This window comes from Taudactylus pleione, unplaced genomic scaffold, assembly GCF_031769625.1.
Source record: "Taudactylus pleione unplaced genomic scaffold, aTauple2 ptg000484l, whole genome shotgun sequence".
Lineage (NCBI taxonomy): Eukaryota > Metazoa > Chordata > Amphibia > Anura > Myobatrachidae > Taudactylus > Taudactylus pleione.
This window is the reverse complement of record NW_028284886.1, coordinates 2,997,501-3,015,890: the sequence shown is the minus strand read 5'-3', so window position 1 is coordinate 3,015,890 and position 18,390 is coordinate 2,997,501. Positions and strand designations below refer to the sequence as shown.

Genomic DNA, 18,390 nt, shown 5'->3' with positions numbered 1-18,390 from the left:
CATCACCCATGTCGGTCGCTAGAGCTGTGGGTGTTAACCCACAGCTTAGCGATCGACAAGGATGCTCTGAATGAGGTTCTTAGTCCTTTAGGCGACAAGGTGTCCAAAAAGTGTATACAGTAAGCCTCCCTTTTTAGGAGATGTGCGCCACGATCACCTCCCCTGGCAGGAGGAGAGATCCAGTCTATAATCTTACATCTAAAGGTGGATAATTGATGTTTCATTTGTAGGAAATGAGCCACTACTGGCTTGTCCCTTTTACTACTAGCAAATGCCAAATGTATGGATGATCTATGTTGATTCATCCATTCCCCCCTGAACGTCCTCACCATCTTACCGACATACATCAAACCACAGGGACACACCAAAAAGTAGACTACATGGTCCAGCAAGCATGCTAGATGGTGCCTCAAGGGGATCCTAGTGCCGTTATGAGGATGACATAAATATTTCCCAGGGATCAGCGGTCTGCATGTAATGCACCTCAAGCATTTAAAGCAGCCATTATGCTTATGCAGCCATCCAGTGTCAGAAGCTGGGGATTGTTTCATATAAGGTTTTAATAATAGGTCCAATAGCCATTGACTTCAATGGTGGGAACCGCTCATTGGCTGAGAGGCAGAAGGCTTGCCTCTCTCAGCCAATGAGCACTCAGCACCAGGATTTCTATAGTGAAATCCCGCCGCTGAGCCGTCATTCGGGAAGTACATTGCTAAGATTTGTATTGTACCTTAGTAAAAAAGGAAAGCAACTTTTTTTTCCAGTACACACACAAACAACTTTTCTTTCAGCACACAATAAGTTACACAATGTCCTTATTATAACTGTTTTTTTCTGGTTCATCAACCATATTCACATATACCGAAGGTTCTGCCTTTGTCAGACCCTTTGCTACGCCGTGGGCGTCTAGCGATTGCGCTGCAAGACGGCACCACGTGTAACAAGGGGTATAGAAATGAGGACTCCAGACAGGCAGTGTCTTTTAATGGCAGCACCATAGCATACGTGAGCATAGGCCTGGATACACACAGACACATAACAGAAAATAAGCAAATAACATAAAGGTAATGTCCCACCACTTCTCGTGCTTTACAGTCAGCAGTTGCAATCTCCGTGGACCTTTCAGGTCCTGCACCCCAATGCTAACCACCACCCCTGGCCTATCGCCTGGCCAGCTTATCTAGCATCAGGAGCAAGGAGCATCAGGTGTATACCCTTCCTGTGCTCCAGTGATTATTCCAGCTGGTTCTTTGTAAATGTAAAAACCTGGAATTCCACACCTCCACTGCTAATGCACAATGCACAGGTTTCACTCCAGCCTCGACTGGAGGGAGCTGATTCCATCAGACAGCCCCTCTCACCACAATATATATATATATATATATATATATATATATAATTTTTATAGCCACGATCAGATTTCTACTGGACAAAGGGACAGACTGGTGCATGGGACAAGGTAAGTATGTAGTATGAGTGCGGGTAAGTGTGAGTGAGTGAATCAGTGAGTGCATGTATAATAAAATACTTAAACATTCGGTGTGTGTGTCATGTCTTTATTTTAATATTTTTCTTTTGCAGGAGGACTAGAGGCACCAGTGGGCCCTTAATGCCCCACTTGCTGGTACTTAAGTTCCACAAGTACTGGCATGTGGAGGAGGCTTGCTGGAACCTGTAGTCCCCTGTAAAAGACAATATTAGTTTAAATCTGTTCCTTACACTTACCAACCCCACATCCACCGGCCAGGGATGCGGGTGATAGCCCCAGGCTTTAGCCTTGGCCTGGAGTTCCCTGGAGAGGGGTGACCGCTTTATTGTGGAGTCCCTACTTCCCCATGGATTCCCGGCTTGGGCTGACTAGTGTGGGGTGATAAATGCTTTGGTCGGGGGACCCTATGAAGCGTGTCCCCCGGCTGTGGCATTACACCCCCGCTAGTAAGAGACCGGTGCTGGTTGATGGAAATATGGGGGAACCCTATGCATTTTTTCCCCATATTTCCCCAACCAGGACTGGCTCAGGAGCCCGGTGCTGGTTCATTGCTGTTTCCCCCCCATATTTCCTAAAACAGGACTGGCTCAAAAAGCCCTGTAAGCACAGAGGACCTCATTCAGAGTCGGACGAAGCGGCCGCTCGGTCGTACGGGAAAAGGGGCCGTATATGCAAATTATTCCATCGCAAGTTGCGTCCCTAAGTTCGGATCGGTAGCTGGCCGACCAAGGGGAGGAAGCGGACGGAAGACAAAAAAATATGCCCCCTTCTCGTACGCATTACACGTAATCTCCGGTCATATAAGGATTAATCGAGACCATCGGAACTGGTTGTAGAGCTTAAGGTTGACCATACCCTCTCTTAAGCTCTACGATCATGTCAGTGTAAAAACCTCCCATGTCACATGTGCCATGACGCTACTTTGTTAATTATGCACTCCCATAAACCGTATGCACTCCCACAAAACGCCGTTCGCATAATTAGGCATGCCTGCGTTCGGATCTCCACTCCCCCGTTTTCAAGCACCTTCCCCTGTTACCACCCACAAACGCCTCAATCTGTCACTCAAACTACCGACCTGGCTGTGCTCAAGGAGAGAGAAATTTCTGATCGTATCGGCTAGTTTGCGCACGCGCATTGCGAACTTTACGCATGCGCAGTATAGCGAACATCGGTGGCGTACGACCGTGCGGCCGCAATGACCGACTCTGAATGAGGTCCAGAGTAACTACCACAGGACCGTAACTAGAGGTGTGCGAGCAAACGGTGCTTGGAATAACCAGGAGGGCTGCCCAAGAGTCCCTGGCACTGAACTTCCCAATCGTAGCCCCCTCATCATGACACCACATGTGCAAGGGGTGGGGGGCAGAGATGCCAACACAGGAAATATTAGTGTCCTGAACCACCATCTTCAGATTACTAGCTATTACTATCTTAAGGGTTACTGGTGTACTGATTTAGTGATTGTTCCTCTGGTCACAGTTACCGATCTTGTGATTCTTCACATAATGGACAGGCTATCCATGGGAAAGGTGTTTTCTCCCACTGGGACTGCAAAAAGCAGAGAGAGCGCTTCCAATGGGAAGCTACTCCCCTGCTATAATGGCAGCCCTATCTGGCCTCTAGGGGCTGCAGTCGTGGCATGCTTGTCGATTTGTGTGCATACGCACATTTTAGACCGGCAGACCCCCGGGAAATTAGAGGTAGGAGCCACCACTGCTTGACTTTCTCATGTTCCTTACATCCAACCTACAACATCTCTAGAACAAGCACATATCTCATAAAAGACACTGGAAATGCTTTAATTAACAAACTCATTATCACCTGCCCTGGATTTTGCAATTAACTCCTTACTGATCTTCCCTACTAGCTATTTTGAATGTAGCAGGTAGACTAAGAGGCAAATGCATTACACCTTCTAAAGAGTGGTCAAATGGACAAGTGAAGAAGTTGCCCATAACAACCAAGCAGCTTCTACCTATCATTTTATAGAACGTACTTGATAAATGCTGGTTAGAAGCTGATTGGCTGCTATTGGAACCTCTCAAATTGTTCTCTTCTCTGCTCTTTAGAATGTTTGATACATTGTTCCCCTAATACCCCTTTTCCACCTAAATTCCGGGTCTGACCCGGAGTTGGAACAAAGGCCCTCATTCAGAGCCGTTCGCTATTTGCGGTCGTTCGTTTAAAAACAAGGGGTGGCTATTCAAATGATCCGTACGCACATTGCAGTCTGTTCACACCTCTAAGTCTGAACGAGCGAGCAAAACATACGCTCGTTTATTTGTTAAAAACGCCCCCTGGCCGCTCGCACCATACGTCATGTCCGCTATTTATTAGATTAATCGAGTACATCGACCAGCGTATGAACTGCTCGCTATTCTTGTGGTTGGTGTTTGCTACCACAAATTTGCGAGCAGTTCTGGCTCTAAAATAACCCAGTGACGTGTTCGTTGACGCTGCTGTTTTAAATATACACACCCATAAAACGCCCGTTTTGACCTTTAAGCACGCCTGCGTTCGGATCTCCACTCCCCATTTTCAAGCACCTTCCCCTGTTACCACCCACATACGCCTCATTCTGTCACTCAAAATAGCAGGCACTCGCTATATAGCGTACAAACGATTTTCGCCCGCACTGACTGGTTCGCGCATGCGTACTAAAAACCGTACGCATGCGCAGATGTGCAAACATCGCTCGGAACGAGCGTACGGCCGCTAACGAGCGGCTCTGAATGAGGGCCAAAGTTCCTATCCGGATCAGACCCGGAATTTTGCCAGCGCCGAGTCGGGATATTCCCGAGTCGGCACCGCGCACACCGGAGTCGGGTCTGCATAGACCCGGCTTTTCCGGAGTGAAAGTGGTCGCTTGGAGATGACGTCATCTGGTCGCTTGGAGATGACGTCAACCGATTGGTCCGGCTTCAGTGGTGCTTGGAGATGACGTCATTTCCAAGCGCCACTGAAGCCGGACCAATCGGCCGGCTAGCAGCGCACTACAGGTCATCGTGACCCGGAGTGCGCTGTTCTCACAGCAGGGTTTCACGGGCTACGCCCATGTTAAACCCTGCTATTTACCCTGGTTGGATTGCCGGGTCACTCGACCCGGCGATCCAACCCTCTCCCCTTTTACACCAGGGAACTGCCCGGGTTAACCCTTGAAAATCCCAGGTTTTAGCTCCGGTGTAAATGGGGTATTATTCTCAGTGACATTACTCTGCTGAGCCACTCTGTGGGGGACATTCAATTGTTTGCACGGCGGCTATTTTTTTTAGGGTGCCCGACGGAGTAATTCAATTGTTGCTCCATTCGGTCGCTATAGCCGCCGGCATCTGCATTTCTGCTTGGACCTACAGGAGGGTGCAAACAAAAATGTGCGGAAAAACCCATGGTTAAGGCGCCCTAATCAGGACTTTAGATGGGTTTAGCTGTTTTACATGGCTATACACGGTCTAATAGGGCGTGAAGACCGCGATAATGGGCGCATAGAACAATTGGGTGCCCATTAATTATCATTGCCCACACAACAATATAATCGCCCTCAGTCCTTACTTTGCTTGCCAGTGCTGTAACAAATCCAATATAAATTACATATTATTAAATACTCTTGGAATTCCCTCCCTGGTATAAGACTTTTCTCTTGTCTTATAAGTGTTCCTGGAAAGCATGCATCTTTATTCAAGATTATTACAGTCCGGATTCTGCAGTGCAGTGGCGCCACTGGGGTCAGTGATACCTGGTGTGCCAAATTTCCCCCACTGGCGCGCGGCCGTCCGAAAGGGGGCATGCCTCACGAGGAAGGAGCATGGCCTCATGGCACACCCGCTGTTTCAACACTCTGGGTGCATGCCCCCAGAGACTCTCCCCGTCCTGCCGGCTCCTCCTCAGTCACCAGAAGCAGCACCATAACATTACATTGCAGCTCCCAGCTCTGGGTCACTGAGGAGATGGCATTTTGATGGGAAGCGGTTAAAATACAGAGGGAGGAGATTCCAGCGGTCAGAATGCCGGAATCCCGACTGCCGGAATCCCGAAGCTAAGTACCATGGTTAGGGGGAGGGTTAGTGTTAGGGTTTAGTGCTAGGCACTAGGGGGAGGGTTAGGATTAGGGTGCAGGAAGGGGGAGGTTAGGTTTAGGCACCAGGAAGGGAGGGTGAGGTTTAGCATACCGACCGACTGTACCATACGGTATTCTAACCCTGTTGGGTTGATTCTGACCACCGGGATCCAATACTTATGCCCATTTTTATGTCACCCCCTCAAAGGGTGACACCTGGTACAGTCCACCCTCCCACCCCCCTAGTGGTGCCACTGCTGCAGCGCAAAAAAACACAAACAGAAATACATTTTAAATTTACCTTGAAATGGTGTCTAGATCCTAAAGTCTTTAAAAAATGGTGCTGTAGACCCTCTCAGACCGGCCGCCATCTGGACATGTGGGGAAGCCGGTTGTCACACTGCACAAATTGTGTGACTTACCTTGCCATTTGCTGCAGGTCAGGATTTCTTCCTGACCTTGTTCGGGAACCATGCAGTGACATCACCATCATGCACTATGTCAGCTGATAGGATTCTTCCAGTGAGTGCTTCTGCCTCAGCTGACCTCAGCAGCCTATCAGGGACTTGCAGCAGAGTTATATCCCCTGTGAGAACTCCTACTGGATCCTGAGCAAAGTGTTGCTTCCTAGAGTTCAGTTCTAACCTATGGCTCCTTTGTGCAGCAAACCACCACTGCTATCAGGCTCATTTACCAGACTCCAGCGTTCCTGTGATATTCCGTTACCTGTTCCAGACCTTGGCTTCGTTTGTGACCCTGATTTTGCCTGACCCCTGGTACTGCATCTGATATCTGGTTTTGACTTTGGCTATTCCCTGTGACCTGTTTACGCCTGCTCCCTGGTACCGTCTAAGTCCGTTTGGTTCTGACCCGGCCTGTCAACTAAGCTACGTCATCTCCGCTTCAACCGGAGTTTACCAGCACCTGTATAAGGGAACCTATCCTGAGGGCCGCGACCTGTGTGTCAGACGCAGCCAAGCCCATACCTTCTTGAGAGGGTCTCTGGTGAATACCGCCGGCACATTAGACTCCACGCCTCAGGCTTAGGTCTAGCCAACTCCCTAATACGGGTAGCATCCATAACCATCCGGGAGTTGTGACACCGGTATTGGGAAAGCACCTATCATTTTATAGCATGTACTAGATAAATTATAGTTAAAATGTGATAGGCTACTATGGGTAACACCTCAACTATTCCTTTTTCGAAACTTTAGTAAATCTATCCCATATTCTATCCCTATACTCTAACAACCTATTAACCCCTAAACCAACATTGCTGTGCAACTGCATTATGTAACCCCATTAAACTCTGGCCCTGATTCAGAGCCTGGCGCTCTGACAGAGCGCTCGCTCTGAATCAGGGCTGTCCTGTCCTTCTTAATTGTTAGAGCGGCCTCCTGGTCGCTCGTATAGCTGTGGGTGACCACCCACAGCTATAGCAAGCGGCCAGGTAGATGGTCACGATGGTCAAGACCATCGCGACCATCGGGTTTGCGACGAGACCCTTGTGGTAGGGTCTCGTTGCCACAAGCCCTGGAGTGCTTTCGGCTCTATCAGAGCCGAGAGCACTCCCACTGACATCACTTGTGATGTCAGTGGGGCCGGCCCCAGACGGTAGGCGTTTCCATGGGATCGGCTCCATCTGGGCAGCCATACCCACAGTACGACCACCAAAGGGGGCGTGCTGTCCCTCACCATCGACAGCACGACCCCTTTGGTACGAGACCCGGAGTGACGGCTTGCCCGTCGCTATCCGAGGCTCGCGCATGCGCATGACGGAGCCGCATGCGCACTGGGCCAACATCGACCCGCTTGCGAGCGCTCGCAAGCGGGTCTGAATCAGGCCCTCTGTTCCCAGGGCAATATGACTGGACGAATATGCAATCTGTGGCCCTTAATGTCATGTACTAAAAATAGAAAAATCTTTGGCACCAATAGTAGCATAAAATAGTATTAAAGAATGACTGAATTGTGAGGTTCCGTAATTGGACTAACGTAGAGCTTAGATTCCCCACTGATTTCTCTGACCAAGGCCAATGGTTATCCCTGTCAGCACTACAGCAGAAAACCCCACCCCAGGCACTTAGCCCTTTTTGAGAGTCTTTGTAAGTATCAACCCTTATCTAAGGATCTCATTTCCCAGCTTTATGGTCTCCTTTTAGACACTACTCTATCATCTCTTAGACCCCATGAAATTGCTTGGGAACGAGATCTAGTACCTCCTCCAGATGATGAGGCCCGGGGACAACATGAGACTGGGGATAGCCAAAAGCTCTATTGCAACCAAAATAAAAGAGACTGCATACAAAATTTATTATCGTTGGTATTATACCCAAGAGACTTCATAAAATCTTCCCGTCTTCTTCACCCGATTGTTGGTGAGGTTGTGGCGGCAGGGGTACTAGGATCCATATTTGGTGGACCTCTCCGATTATTGTTCCCTTCAGGGACTTGGTTGATGGCCTCCTGAATTCCCTCCTGTAAGTTCCAATTTCAAAAGATCCCTGGACATTTTTATTGTGTTACCCACCCCCGGAGATTGGCAAACTTTCAAAGAAACTGGCTGAACACATCCTGGAGGCGGCGAAATCCCTTACTGCTCTAAACTGGAAAAAGACCTCCCCACCACTTCTCTCTGTACTTAAGAGTCAGATCTGTCATATTGCGGCCATGGAGGAAATAAATGATTACCTCCATGACAGAGGTCATGCTTTTACCCAAGTTTGGCCAATTTCATGCGTGGACCCATGGACGGCGACTGATGTCTTTCCCCCTACTTTTTTGTTTTACCCCCTAGGTTGCTGTATTTTCTTATTTTAGAAGCTTATTGTATATCAACCCTTATGATGATGTGTCGTGTCCCCGCCACCAACCTCCTTCCCCTCACCCTACCCAGTTTACCTCTCTCCCTCTTATCAAGCACTTGATTTGTGAATGACTGAATTGATTATATATATATTAACACAGCTGCAGCAACTTTATAATGAGCCAGTGACTGCTCAATTAAACTAACCGAAACACCAATAAAAATAATTAAGAAGCTGCGCTAATAAACACTGGAAATGGCAGAAAATATATATCTGTCAGGAAATACTTCAAATTAATATTTCATCTGTAAAATACAAATAACATTATAAAAAAATGCACAATGCAATAAGGAAAATAAAACTGTATCACATCTTATTAACACTTGTGACAGAATGGCTACATCAGGCACGTAGTCCCTCTAATTGGGTGGTCTGCACACAAAATAAATTGTGACTAATCAATGAAAAGCTGGTTATTTAAAAGTCCAATTGATATCGGCAGGGCCGTAACTAGGGTGGTGCTACATGTGCTATGGCACAGGGCACCGCAGGGCAGGGGGCGCTGTTTGGGCCATTCAATTTTCTGTTTATAATCACTTTGACTTGTAGATTTCTCTTATTTTACTTCGGAATATTCTGACTGCCCCTATCTTCTCCCTGGGCGACTTCCAGTCACATCCTCCTTTATTTAACACACACACTTCAAAATACGGTCATACCCAGGACTCGAACCCATCACCTCTGCTAATTATTGTATATCATCACTGCAGCCATTGGTTTCCCACTGTATTTGGCAGTGACATCTAGATAACAGTGGTACAAAGGGATCGGTACCCCTTTAGCATTGTAGGGAACAAATCAGATTTGTCATGCCCCTTCCCCATGAGGCCACGCCCCTTTTTCCAATGGACATCTTGTGTCCCTATTTGAAAAATGAGATTGGGGGGGAAAAACGCCAATGCTCTTTCTGGCCCAGAGCACCAAAAAGTCTAGTTACGGCAATTATGACCGTTAGCGCCTGTTATCTTACATTATGACTGTTGGCGTCTGATATCTTACATTATGACTTAGCGCCTGTTATCTTTCATTATAACCATTAGCGCCTGTTATCTTTTAATTTTAATATTTGGTGCTGTTGGGTTTAGATACAAGAGACTACACATTTTAATTCCATCTAAAAAGATTGTTTTGGCCGCAAGGGACTAAAAAAAAAATAAAGACTATTTCACAAAATTGAACCGAGACTAATCATTGAACTACAAAGTGGTTTGAAAAAAAATCTATTTAATACAAAGAAGGTGCGTAACAACGATCCAGCTCGTTGAATTGATTAAAAACTCACAGCATGTGTCACACTGCGCGGCACTGAGGGAACATGTTATTAGATAACGATGGTAGCGCTTGAAGCAGCGTTTACTCCTGTGGTGGCTCCTGTATTTACACGTAACACCAGCATGCACCGCGCTACAAGGTGTCGGCTCAGCTCTGATGCGGTTTGAACGAAGACTGCAGGGGAACAGGAACCGTGCTGAATACCTGGTTCTGAAATACGAAGACTTTCACTCTCTCAAAGACCCACAGGAATATAAGCAGGATGCTGACGTACTGAATCCAGGCATATTTGATCATCTCCCAGAAGCCTAGCTGATATGTGCGGATTATTAAGGACACAACTGGAATTGATGTATAGCAGGAAATCAAAAAGAAAAGAAAAAGGAAATAGCCAGGAAATAAGTTGAACATTAAAATTCATCTCAAGGAACATTTGTGAAACAGAACCTGGAGATGAAATGAAAACATGGATTTAGGCCTTTGAATTAGGGTTACTAGATTCTGATGGAACTGTGCAAACATGCTCTGCATCACAGGACATCCTAAAGGCATTTTAAAAAAGATTTTAAAATATAAAACGAGCGCATAACACTGGCATTTGAAGTTCTGATTACACCGGACGATGGCCACTATGGGGGAAATATATGAAATCTTGCAAAGAGGACAGGTAGAGAAGTTCCCCATTGCCCTTAGCAACCAATCAGCTTTTAGCTACCATTTTATAGAATGTACTAGATAAATGATAGCTGGAAGCTTATTGGTTGCTATGGGTAACACTTCCACTGCTCCGCTTTCGACTATCTGATAATTCTCACCCCTTCATCAGTTCTCTGTACTTTGGGCCTGGCTCAGATCCGGTCGCTATGAGCGTATGCTCGCTCGATGTGTATGCAAATATTTGAAAGTGACGCGGCGGGGAGCGATCGCTCGCCAAGACATAAGCACGCCCATCTTACCTGTACGAGCATTCGCTTTGTGTATGCAGACTCCCCTTAGCAAATGCAGAGACGCCCACTGCCCCACGTCATCCTGGAAGTTTGTGAAAACATTGGAACATCGACCACTATCGGATGTGAACGCAGTGCTTGTGGTAGCTTTTTTCTACCGCAAGCATTGCGAGGAAACCAGAGTGAAAAAAATGGCTGGTGACGTGTACTATGACGCTGCCTGTTAATTATGCACGCCTCTAAAACGGCGTTGAAACACTCAGGCACGCCTGCGTTCGCACCTCCACTCCCCCATTTTTACTGGACTGCCCCTGTTACCAACCATAAACGGCCTCTCCTGTCACTCAGTCTGCTGGGCTGGCTTTGCTGTGCGAGCGAGGGATCTGCGAACGCACTGTGTAGTTTGCGCACTGCGATGCATACGCAGATTAGCAACCATCGGTAGTAGCGAGTGCACTGCGTATAGCGTCCGGGTCTGAATCAGGCTCTTTGTCTTAAAAAAAAAAAAAAAATCTAAATAATGGGATATAAAAATAGCAACGAAAGGGGAATAACTTGTAGTATTGCAATAAGCATTTATCCTTCTCTCCATCAATAGTACTGGTGAAAGGTCGGGGATTCCGTCACAGCATCTAAGACATATACAAAAAACAGAGTTGCAGATGCACTATGCGATCATTACTGTATACATTTAAATTTATAATATAGAATTTCAGAGGTAGTTTGCATATCAGTGGCCACTGATACGGGCCTGCCCACCAGCGTCAAGGTCACCTCATTGAGCAGGTCCCTAACATTCTGGGGTTCACATCTGGGACGCAGGGCACCCCAAAAGTCAGCTCAGCCAAAGACCTCCCCAGGGCATCACACGAAAAAAAGGGTGACAGTGAAGTGTTAAAGTATCAGGTGTGTAAAGTTATTAACAAGAGTTATAATAATGATAAGGGTAGAATATGTGTGAAAAAATACATAAATAATAAACAAACATGAAAGTGATATACAAAGTGACTATATGTATTAAATGGTGATGCCCTGGAGAGGTCCAGCCGGAACAGCTCAGGGGGCCCCACACCCAAACGCTCACCCCAAATAAACTGATACTAACAATATAAATAGGACTTACTTGTAATTATGCCTGTTGCCTTGTGCAGTCAAATGCTAGGTCCCTGCTTAAAAACATATGAGGGGGTGGGGGAGGGGTGCAAATCTAGACTGGAGCAATCTCAGGCCTCACAACAGATTTTATTTTCCTCCCAGGTATTTGAAAAGTCGACGCGTTTTGTCTGGATAATCCTCTTTTATGTCAGTGCTCAGCATGAAACGACAATATCTACTGATCGTGCAAATTTTTTTTAGCTCTGTTGCTATAAATAATTATTGTTTTGTTTTGTGTCTGACGTACACGTGGAAACAATGCAGTCAGGACAGGAACGTCATTTACAAAGTTCATCACCTGGGCTGAACATTTTCAGCAAATACAATATTTTATGGAGGCGAGTTGTGACCGGTTGTTCAATTCAGTAAGGAAAGCCATATCCTACAGGTTCATACATCCACTTTGTAATTAATGCAGCTAGAACATAAAATATATAGGGGTTTATTTACAGAGCGTTGGGATGTAAACACCCGCCGCTTCTGATTTTGTTTACTCACGACATTTTAAAAGGGCAATGCTTACACTTGCAGGACACAGCCAGTAAAACCATTGCCCTTTTAAATATCGGGCATAAACACGATCAGAAAAGCCGGGGTTTTACAACCCGACGCTTTGTAAATAAGCCCCATGGTCTGACTGTGGCATGCAGGAACGGTAAAGAGATTTCCTTTGCTTTGTCTCATTCTCATTGATGACCAATCGACGTGCAAGCAGGCAAGCACGTGGCTATTTTTTGTTTTGTTTTTTCAAACATCTCAGTGTTTCACTACAAGATCTGTGCAGGTCAACAAGCTTACATTAGGCCTGAGGCACATACACTAACAGGGCCATAAATACGTATGTGCTGGCGCACAGAGCACTGTGGGCGGCACCATCACTGCCCCACGACACCTGCATGTGGCTTGCAGGGTAAGGAAAAGTAACCTGTAGCAACTTGATCTACTGCAGAGCCGCCCCCAACAGACACTCCAGAAAGGCACCCTGTAACCTGTGCAGCTACCAGGAGCATCCTTAGGGGCGGTGCTCTACTAACTGGAACTGGCGGCCACACCCCTTAGGCGTGACATCATGGGTTTAGGGGCAAGGCCGGCACAGAGGGCCTGATTCAACCGGGTCGATGGTGGCCCAGAGCGCATGCGCACGACCCGGATAGCGACGGGCAATCCGTCGCTCCGGGTCTCGTACCAAAGGGTGTGTGCTGTCGATGTTGAGTGACAGCACGCCCCCTTTGGTGGGCAGGCCGGGGGAGTGGCTGCCCAAACGGAGGCGTTCCCATGTGAACGCCTCCGTTTGGGGCCGGCCCCACTGACATCACGAGTGTTAGGCTCTGTTAGAGCCGAAATCTCTCTGGGGATTGCGGCAACGAGACCCTACCACAAGGGTCTCGTCGCAAGCCTGATGGTCGCGATGGTCTTGACCATCGCGACCATCTTCCTGGCCGCTCGCTATAGCTGTGGGTGGTCACCTACAGCTATGCGAGCGGCCAGGAGGCCATTCTAAAAAAAAAAAAAAAAAGACCGTCCTCAATTCAGAGCGACCAGCTCTGAATCAGGGCCACAGTCCTGTTACAGCACTGTACACTAAAAGGTGCCTACACACTAGGCGATCTGGTCACGATGCGATATCGTGTCCGATTTCTACCCCGGCAGTCGTGGGCACGATTTGGTGTTAAAAGCTATCCAAATTGACCCACGATCTATCGTGCATCCTAACTATTCCCGTGCATCGTAACTGAGATTGTCAGATCTTGCCAGCAGCCGGCAAGATCTGAAGATGCGATATAAGACCAGCGGGTACACGCATCGGCATCGTGATCGGACACTCACAATTAGGACATATTTTACACGATCTGTCATTCCGCAGATCGTGTAAAAAAAACGCCTAGTGTGTAGGCACCTTAACAATGAGATTTGTAACCATTTGTTTTGCTTGCAAAATATGAATTCCCAATAAAACATAGAAAACCTAATACACCAGATACAACTCTTCATAATGTGTACAACAACAAAAATAGCTAAACCACACTATACACAATCAATTAGGAAGAGCACCGATCAGCATCACTATGAATTGGATCACAAGTTCTTGTGACCACCATCACTATTGTACATTTGCACCTGCCGCGTCCGCATATAACTTGGATAGCTGTGTATGTGTCACAGTGCCCACGTGTTCACAATTACATGAGCACGCCCTTACTGTACTCAGCCTACATTATACCGCTCCTTGTCCCCCTTCCCCCTATCCTGCCTCTCTAGGCGTAACGGGGCATAAGCGTCGGGTCCACACAAATCTCCTTGGCCGCTTATACATGTGACCTGTCTTCTGGGCATGCACAAAGCGATCTTACGCTACTGGTGTATGGTCTCACTCTGCAATAGATCCATAGTGCTGAAGAAGATTTTGAAAATTATAAAGTAAAAACAATAACGGAAGTACTATAAAAGTAATGATCGCCATTAAAAAAAAAAAAAAAAGGATATGAAATAGTCTCCACAGGGTATCGGATGATGGCATTTATCACAAATGGATCGGACGTTCCTCTTCCAACAAGCCAGACTGGGGTAGGATTGTTCAGGACCGTAGTCACTGTAATGACACAAAAAGTCCCCATTCAATGCCTGGCTCCAGTCTCTTCCTGATGTCATATTCCTGACTTCCAACAAACTAGAACATATATAATACACCATCATACACCCATTGGCCAAAACATTACAATGACTGACAGGTGAAGTGAATAACATTGATCATCTCGTTACAATGGCACCTGTCAAGGGATGGGATATAATAGGCAGCGAATGAAAAACATAGGCGTGTCTGTCTGTTTCACCGCTGTTACATAGGCGTGCATAAATTAGCCACCGCGAGTGCATACGCAGCATGAGAGCTCACTGCATGAGAGGAGAGCTCACGAGTCTGCGGCTGGTCAGACCTGCCACAAGAGCAAGATGGGTGCTGATGTGCGTCGATGTTACCCATACTTACGCAGGTATGAGTCGTCGCACACAGGTAAGAAGGCAGCAGTGGGCGTCCTTATGCTCGAGTGATCTTTGCAGAAATATTTTCGCAGCTGTATCCTGTGCGAAATCGCAGCTGCAATCGCATTAAGACTCAGGTAATGAAGGGAACACATTTAGGGGCCAATTCTCAATCAGGCACTAGTGGAAATGTGGGTGAATCTGGCGGATTTCGGTAAACTGCGCATGCGCCAAAATAAAAAAACTTGGCGACTGTGCTTGCGCCAGATCAGGTGTCTGCACACAGATGGAGAGCGCTGATGTGCACAGACCGATCCATCTGTCAACGGACCTCACTGTCTATGACTATGCAAACTGAACAGAATTGTCCCGTCTCGTGGGAGTGTCATGGGCGTGCTGTGGGCGTGTAAGTCAGCTTCTACGCCTGATCGTTGCAAGCGGACAGAAATTGGATGCCTCTTACAGACGGATCTTTACTCAGCATGGGGTGGGTGCATGTCCAGATCCTAATGGTGACAGCTGCGGATGTAAAACCAGTGGGTGAGATAGGCTGCCGCACGCAGACGCACGGATTTTCGCAATACAAAGTTGCATTATCGGTCGCAGATCAGTCGATAATCGGACTATGGACGTGCAGACTGGGTGCGGGAACTGAGACTCCGGTGTCATTTTTACTATGTACGGGATTGCAGTCGCAGCCTTACAAAACGGTCCTGACCCCCCTGCATTTGAGTAGCGCCGTTCCTGCCTACAAACAGTCCCTGCCTGTCAATCACTTAGCGAATAAATTCTCACTGCGAGCGACAACCGTAATGAAACCTGACGCATGCGCAGATCACCGATAACAGCTGAACTGTGTAAACATCAGCGCCGCGTACGTCTCTGAATCCCTGAGTCTTAATCCACGTCCTAAGTGGGAACACAAGGGAAGACAATCAGAGCCTCTGCTGGAGGAGATAGACAGTAATTACTGTAGATAGACAATGTCTAGATAGACACCAGATGTTAGACAGTTAATAGTTGGACATGGAAAAAAGAGTCAGACACATTAAAGTTAGACATGGAAAAAGTTCGAAAGGTCGATAGGGTCAAAAGTTGGACACAAAAATATCCAACAATTTTTTTGTTTGTTTTTTAGCCCTAATCATCACTCTAACCCTCCCCTTGGTGCCTAACCCTCCCTCCTGGTGCCTAACCCTAACCGTCTGGGTAAGTGCCTAACCCTAACCCAAAAAAAACCCAAGAGATATGGTAAGAACTTACCTTTGTTATCTCTGTTTCTACGAAGTCCATAGGGTCCACAGGGTTGACCTTGGGGTATAGCTGGATCTGGATCCACGGGCACCACGCAGTTAAAGCTTTCACTGCTCCCAGGATGCACTTGGGTCCATCCTCCTCTATACCCCGCCCCCGAGCCACAGGCACCTCAGTTGGTAAGCAGCCAAGGCCGGAAGAGTAGACGAAACAGAGAGAAGGAAGACTGGAACACACAAGAAACCATACTCACAGAACCGGGAGACGGAAAAAACGGTGACCAGCCACACAGCCCATATGAAGCCAGGTGCGTCAGGGCGGGTGCCCTGTGGACCCTATGGACTTCGTAGAAACAGAGATAACAAATGTAACTTCTTACCATCTCTCTTGTTTTCTACTTCAGGGGTCCATAGGGGGTCCACAAGGTTGACCTTGGGGATGTCCCAAAGCAGTTGAACTAAGGGCGGGGACGCTCCTGTGCAGAAAGGAGAATCCTGCGCCCGAAGGATGCATCCTGAGAAAGCAAAAGGGGTCAAACACATAAAACCTCAAAAATGTCTGAATGGAAGACCAAGTGGCGGCCTTACACAGCTGAACAGCGGAGGCACCAAGTCTAGCAGCCCAAGAAGGATCCACAAACCGAGTGGAATGAGCCTTAGCAGAGGCTGCAACAGGTAAACGTTCTTGTATATAAGCCTCAAGAATAACAGAACAAAGCCAACGGGCAACAGTTTGTTTGTTGGCAGGCCAACCTCTCCTGTGAAACCCAAAGAGGACAAACAAAGAATCTGACCTCCTAACAGAAGTCCGGTCCACATAAAGTCTGAGAGCACAAACAACGTCCAACGAAGCCTCACCAGCTGTAAGATCAGGTTACTGAAAAGCTGGCACCACAAGTTCCTGATTGATGTGGAACTTAGAGACCACTTTAGGCAAAAACTCAGGACGAGTGCGAAGCACCGCTCTGTCCTGGTGAAAATTCAAGAAGGGGGGACTACAGGAGAGCGCCCCCAACTCCGACACCCTCATGGCTGAAGCAATCGCCAGGAGAAAAACAAACAGTCTTAATTGTTAACCACTTGAGGTCAACCGACTCAAGGGGCTCAAAAGGAGAAAGAAGAACCACTGCCATATCCCACGGAGCCACAAAGGGAGGCTGGATTCTAAGAACCCCCTGGAAAAAGGTGTGTACATCAGGCAGTGTAGCGATTCTACGTTGAAACCACACTGACAAAACCGACATATGAACCTTCAGGGAAGCAGGACGTAAGCCCAGGTCCAGACCTGACTGAAGAAGTGCCAGAATCCTAGAAACCCTGAAGATCACAGTTTCTGGACTCACATAACTGAAAGTAAGTGTGCCACACTCTGTGGTAAATCCTTGCTGAAGCGGGCTTACGCGCCCTCAGCATGGTACTGATGACAGAGCATGAAAAGCCCCGGGACCTTAAGACGGCTGTCTCAAGAGCCACGCCGTCAAAGACAGCTGACCCAGATCTGGGTAAAGGCAGGGCCCCTGAGACAGCAGGTCCCGACGCTGAGGCAGAAGGTACGGAACGTCTATGGACAAGCTCCTGAGATCGGAGTACCAAGGACGTCTGGCCAAGCCGGAGCCACCAGCAGAAACGTGGTGGTCGTGCCGGGGGCGTGGCTGCCCAGACGGAGGCGTTCCCATGGGAACGTCTACCGTCTGGAGCCGGCCCCACTGACATCACAAGTGATATCAGTGGGAGTGCCCTCGGCTCTGGTAGAGCCGAAAGCACTCCAGGGCTTGCGGCAACGAGACCCTACCACAAGGGTCTCGTCGCAAGCCCGATGGTCGCGATGGTCTTGACTATCGCGACCATCTTTTCGGACGCTCGCCAAAAAGTCCGTTGTTGGGATCGATAAACGGTCCGCAATTGATGCCAGCTCCTGGGAAAACATCGCCCAAGGAGGATCCTGCGATATAGGGCGTTTAGCGGGGCCAGGTATCAGCTGGCACCGCCCGCACAGACCATCCTGAGATAAATCCTCCCTATCAACTCCAGCAGAACAGCGTCTGCAGGAAACCAACACAGAAGCCACGGAGTGCTCAGTCTCCTCATCAGACATGATACAGTAAATACTCAATGAATACGTATCACCAGAGGAAATATAGTGCCAAAACCCGCGCACTCACCAGTATGCAACACAAACAGCCCACAATATGGTACTGTGTAGCAAACAACTGTATGTGACTGACCTCACAAATACTTGTTTTATATAAGCGAGGTTCACAGAAAAACGCCCTTCCCCCACACACCTGCCGGGCCGTAGGAAAAGGAAAGGGATAGGTATAAGCTGACAGTAAGTACAAATAAGTCACAGTCAGGCAGCATTAGCAAAAGT

General features: G+C 47.7%; 1 protein-coding gene across 1 annotated transcript in view; it reads right to left on the bottom strand.

The window, feature by feature from the left end:
* Positions 1-9,604: 9,604 nt before the first annotated feature.
* TMEM231 (transmembrane protein 231) overlaps positions 9,605-18,390 on the bottom strand; it is an 18,066-nt gene continuing 9,280 nt past the window's right edge. The window contains exons 7-8 of the mRNA XM_088449393.1: positions 14,273-14,377; positions 9,605-10,005 (exon numbers count right to left, since the gene is read on the bottom strand). Of these exons, the coding sequence (XP_088305519.1) occupies positions 9,833-10,005; positions 14,273-14,377 (278 nt within the window). The 3' untranslated portion in view covers positions 9,605-9,832. The remainder of the gene's footprint in view (positions 10,006-14,272; positions 14,378-18,390) is intronic.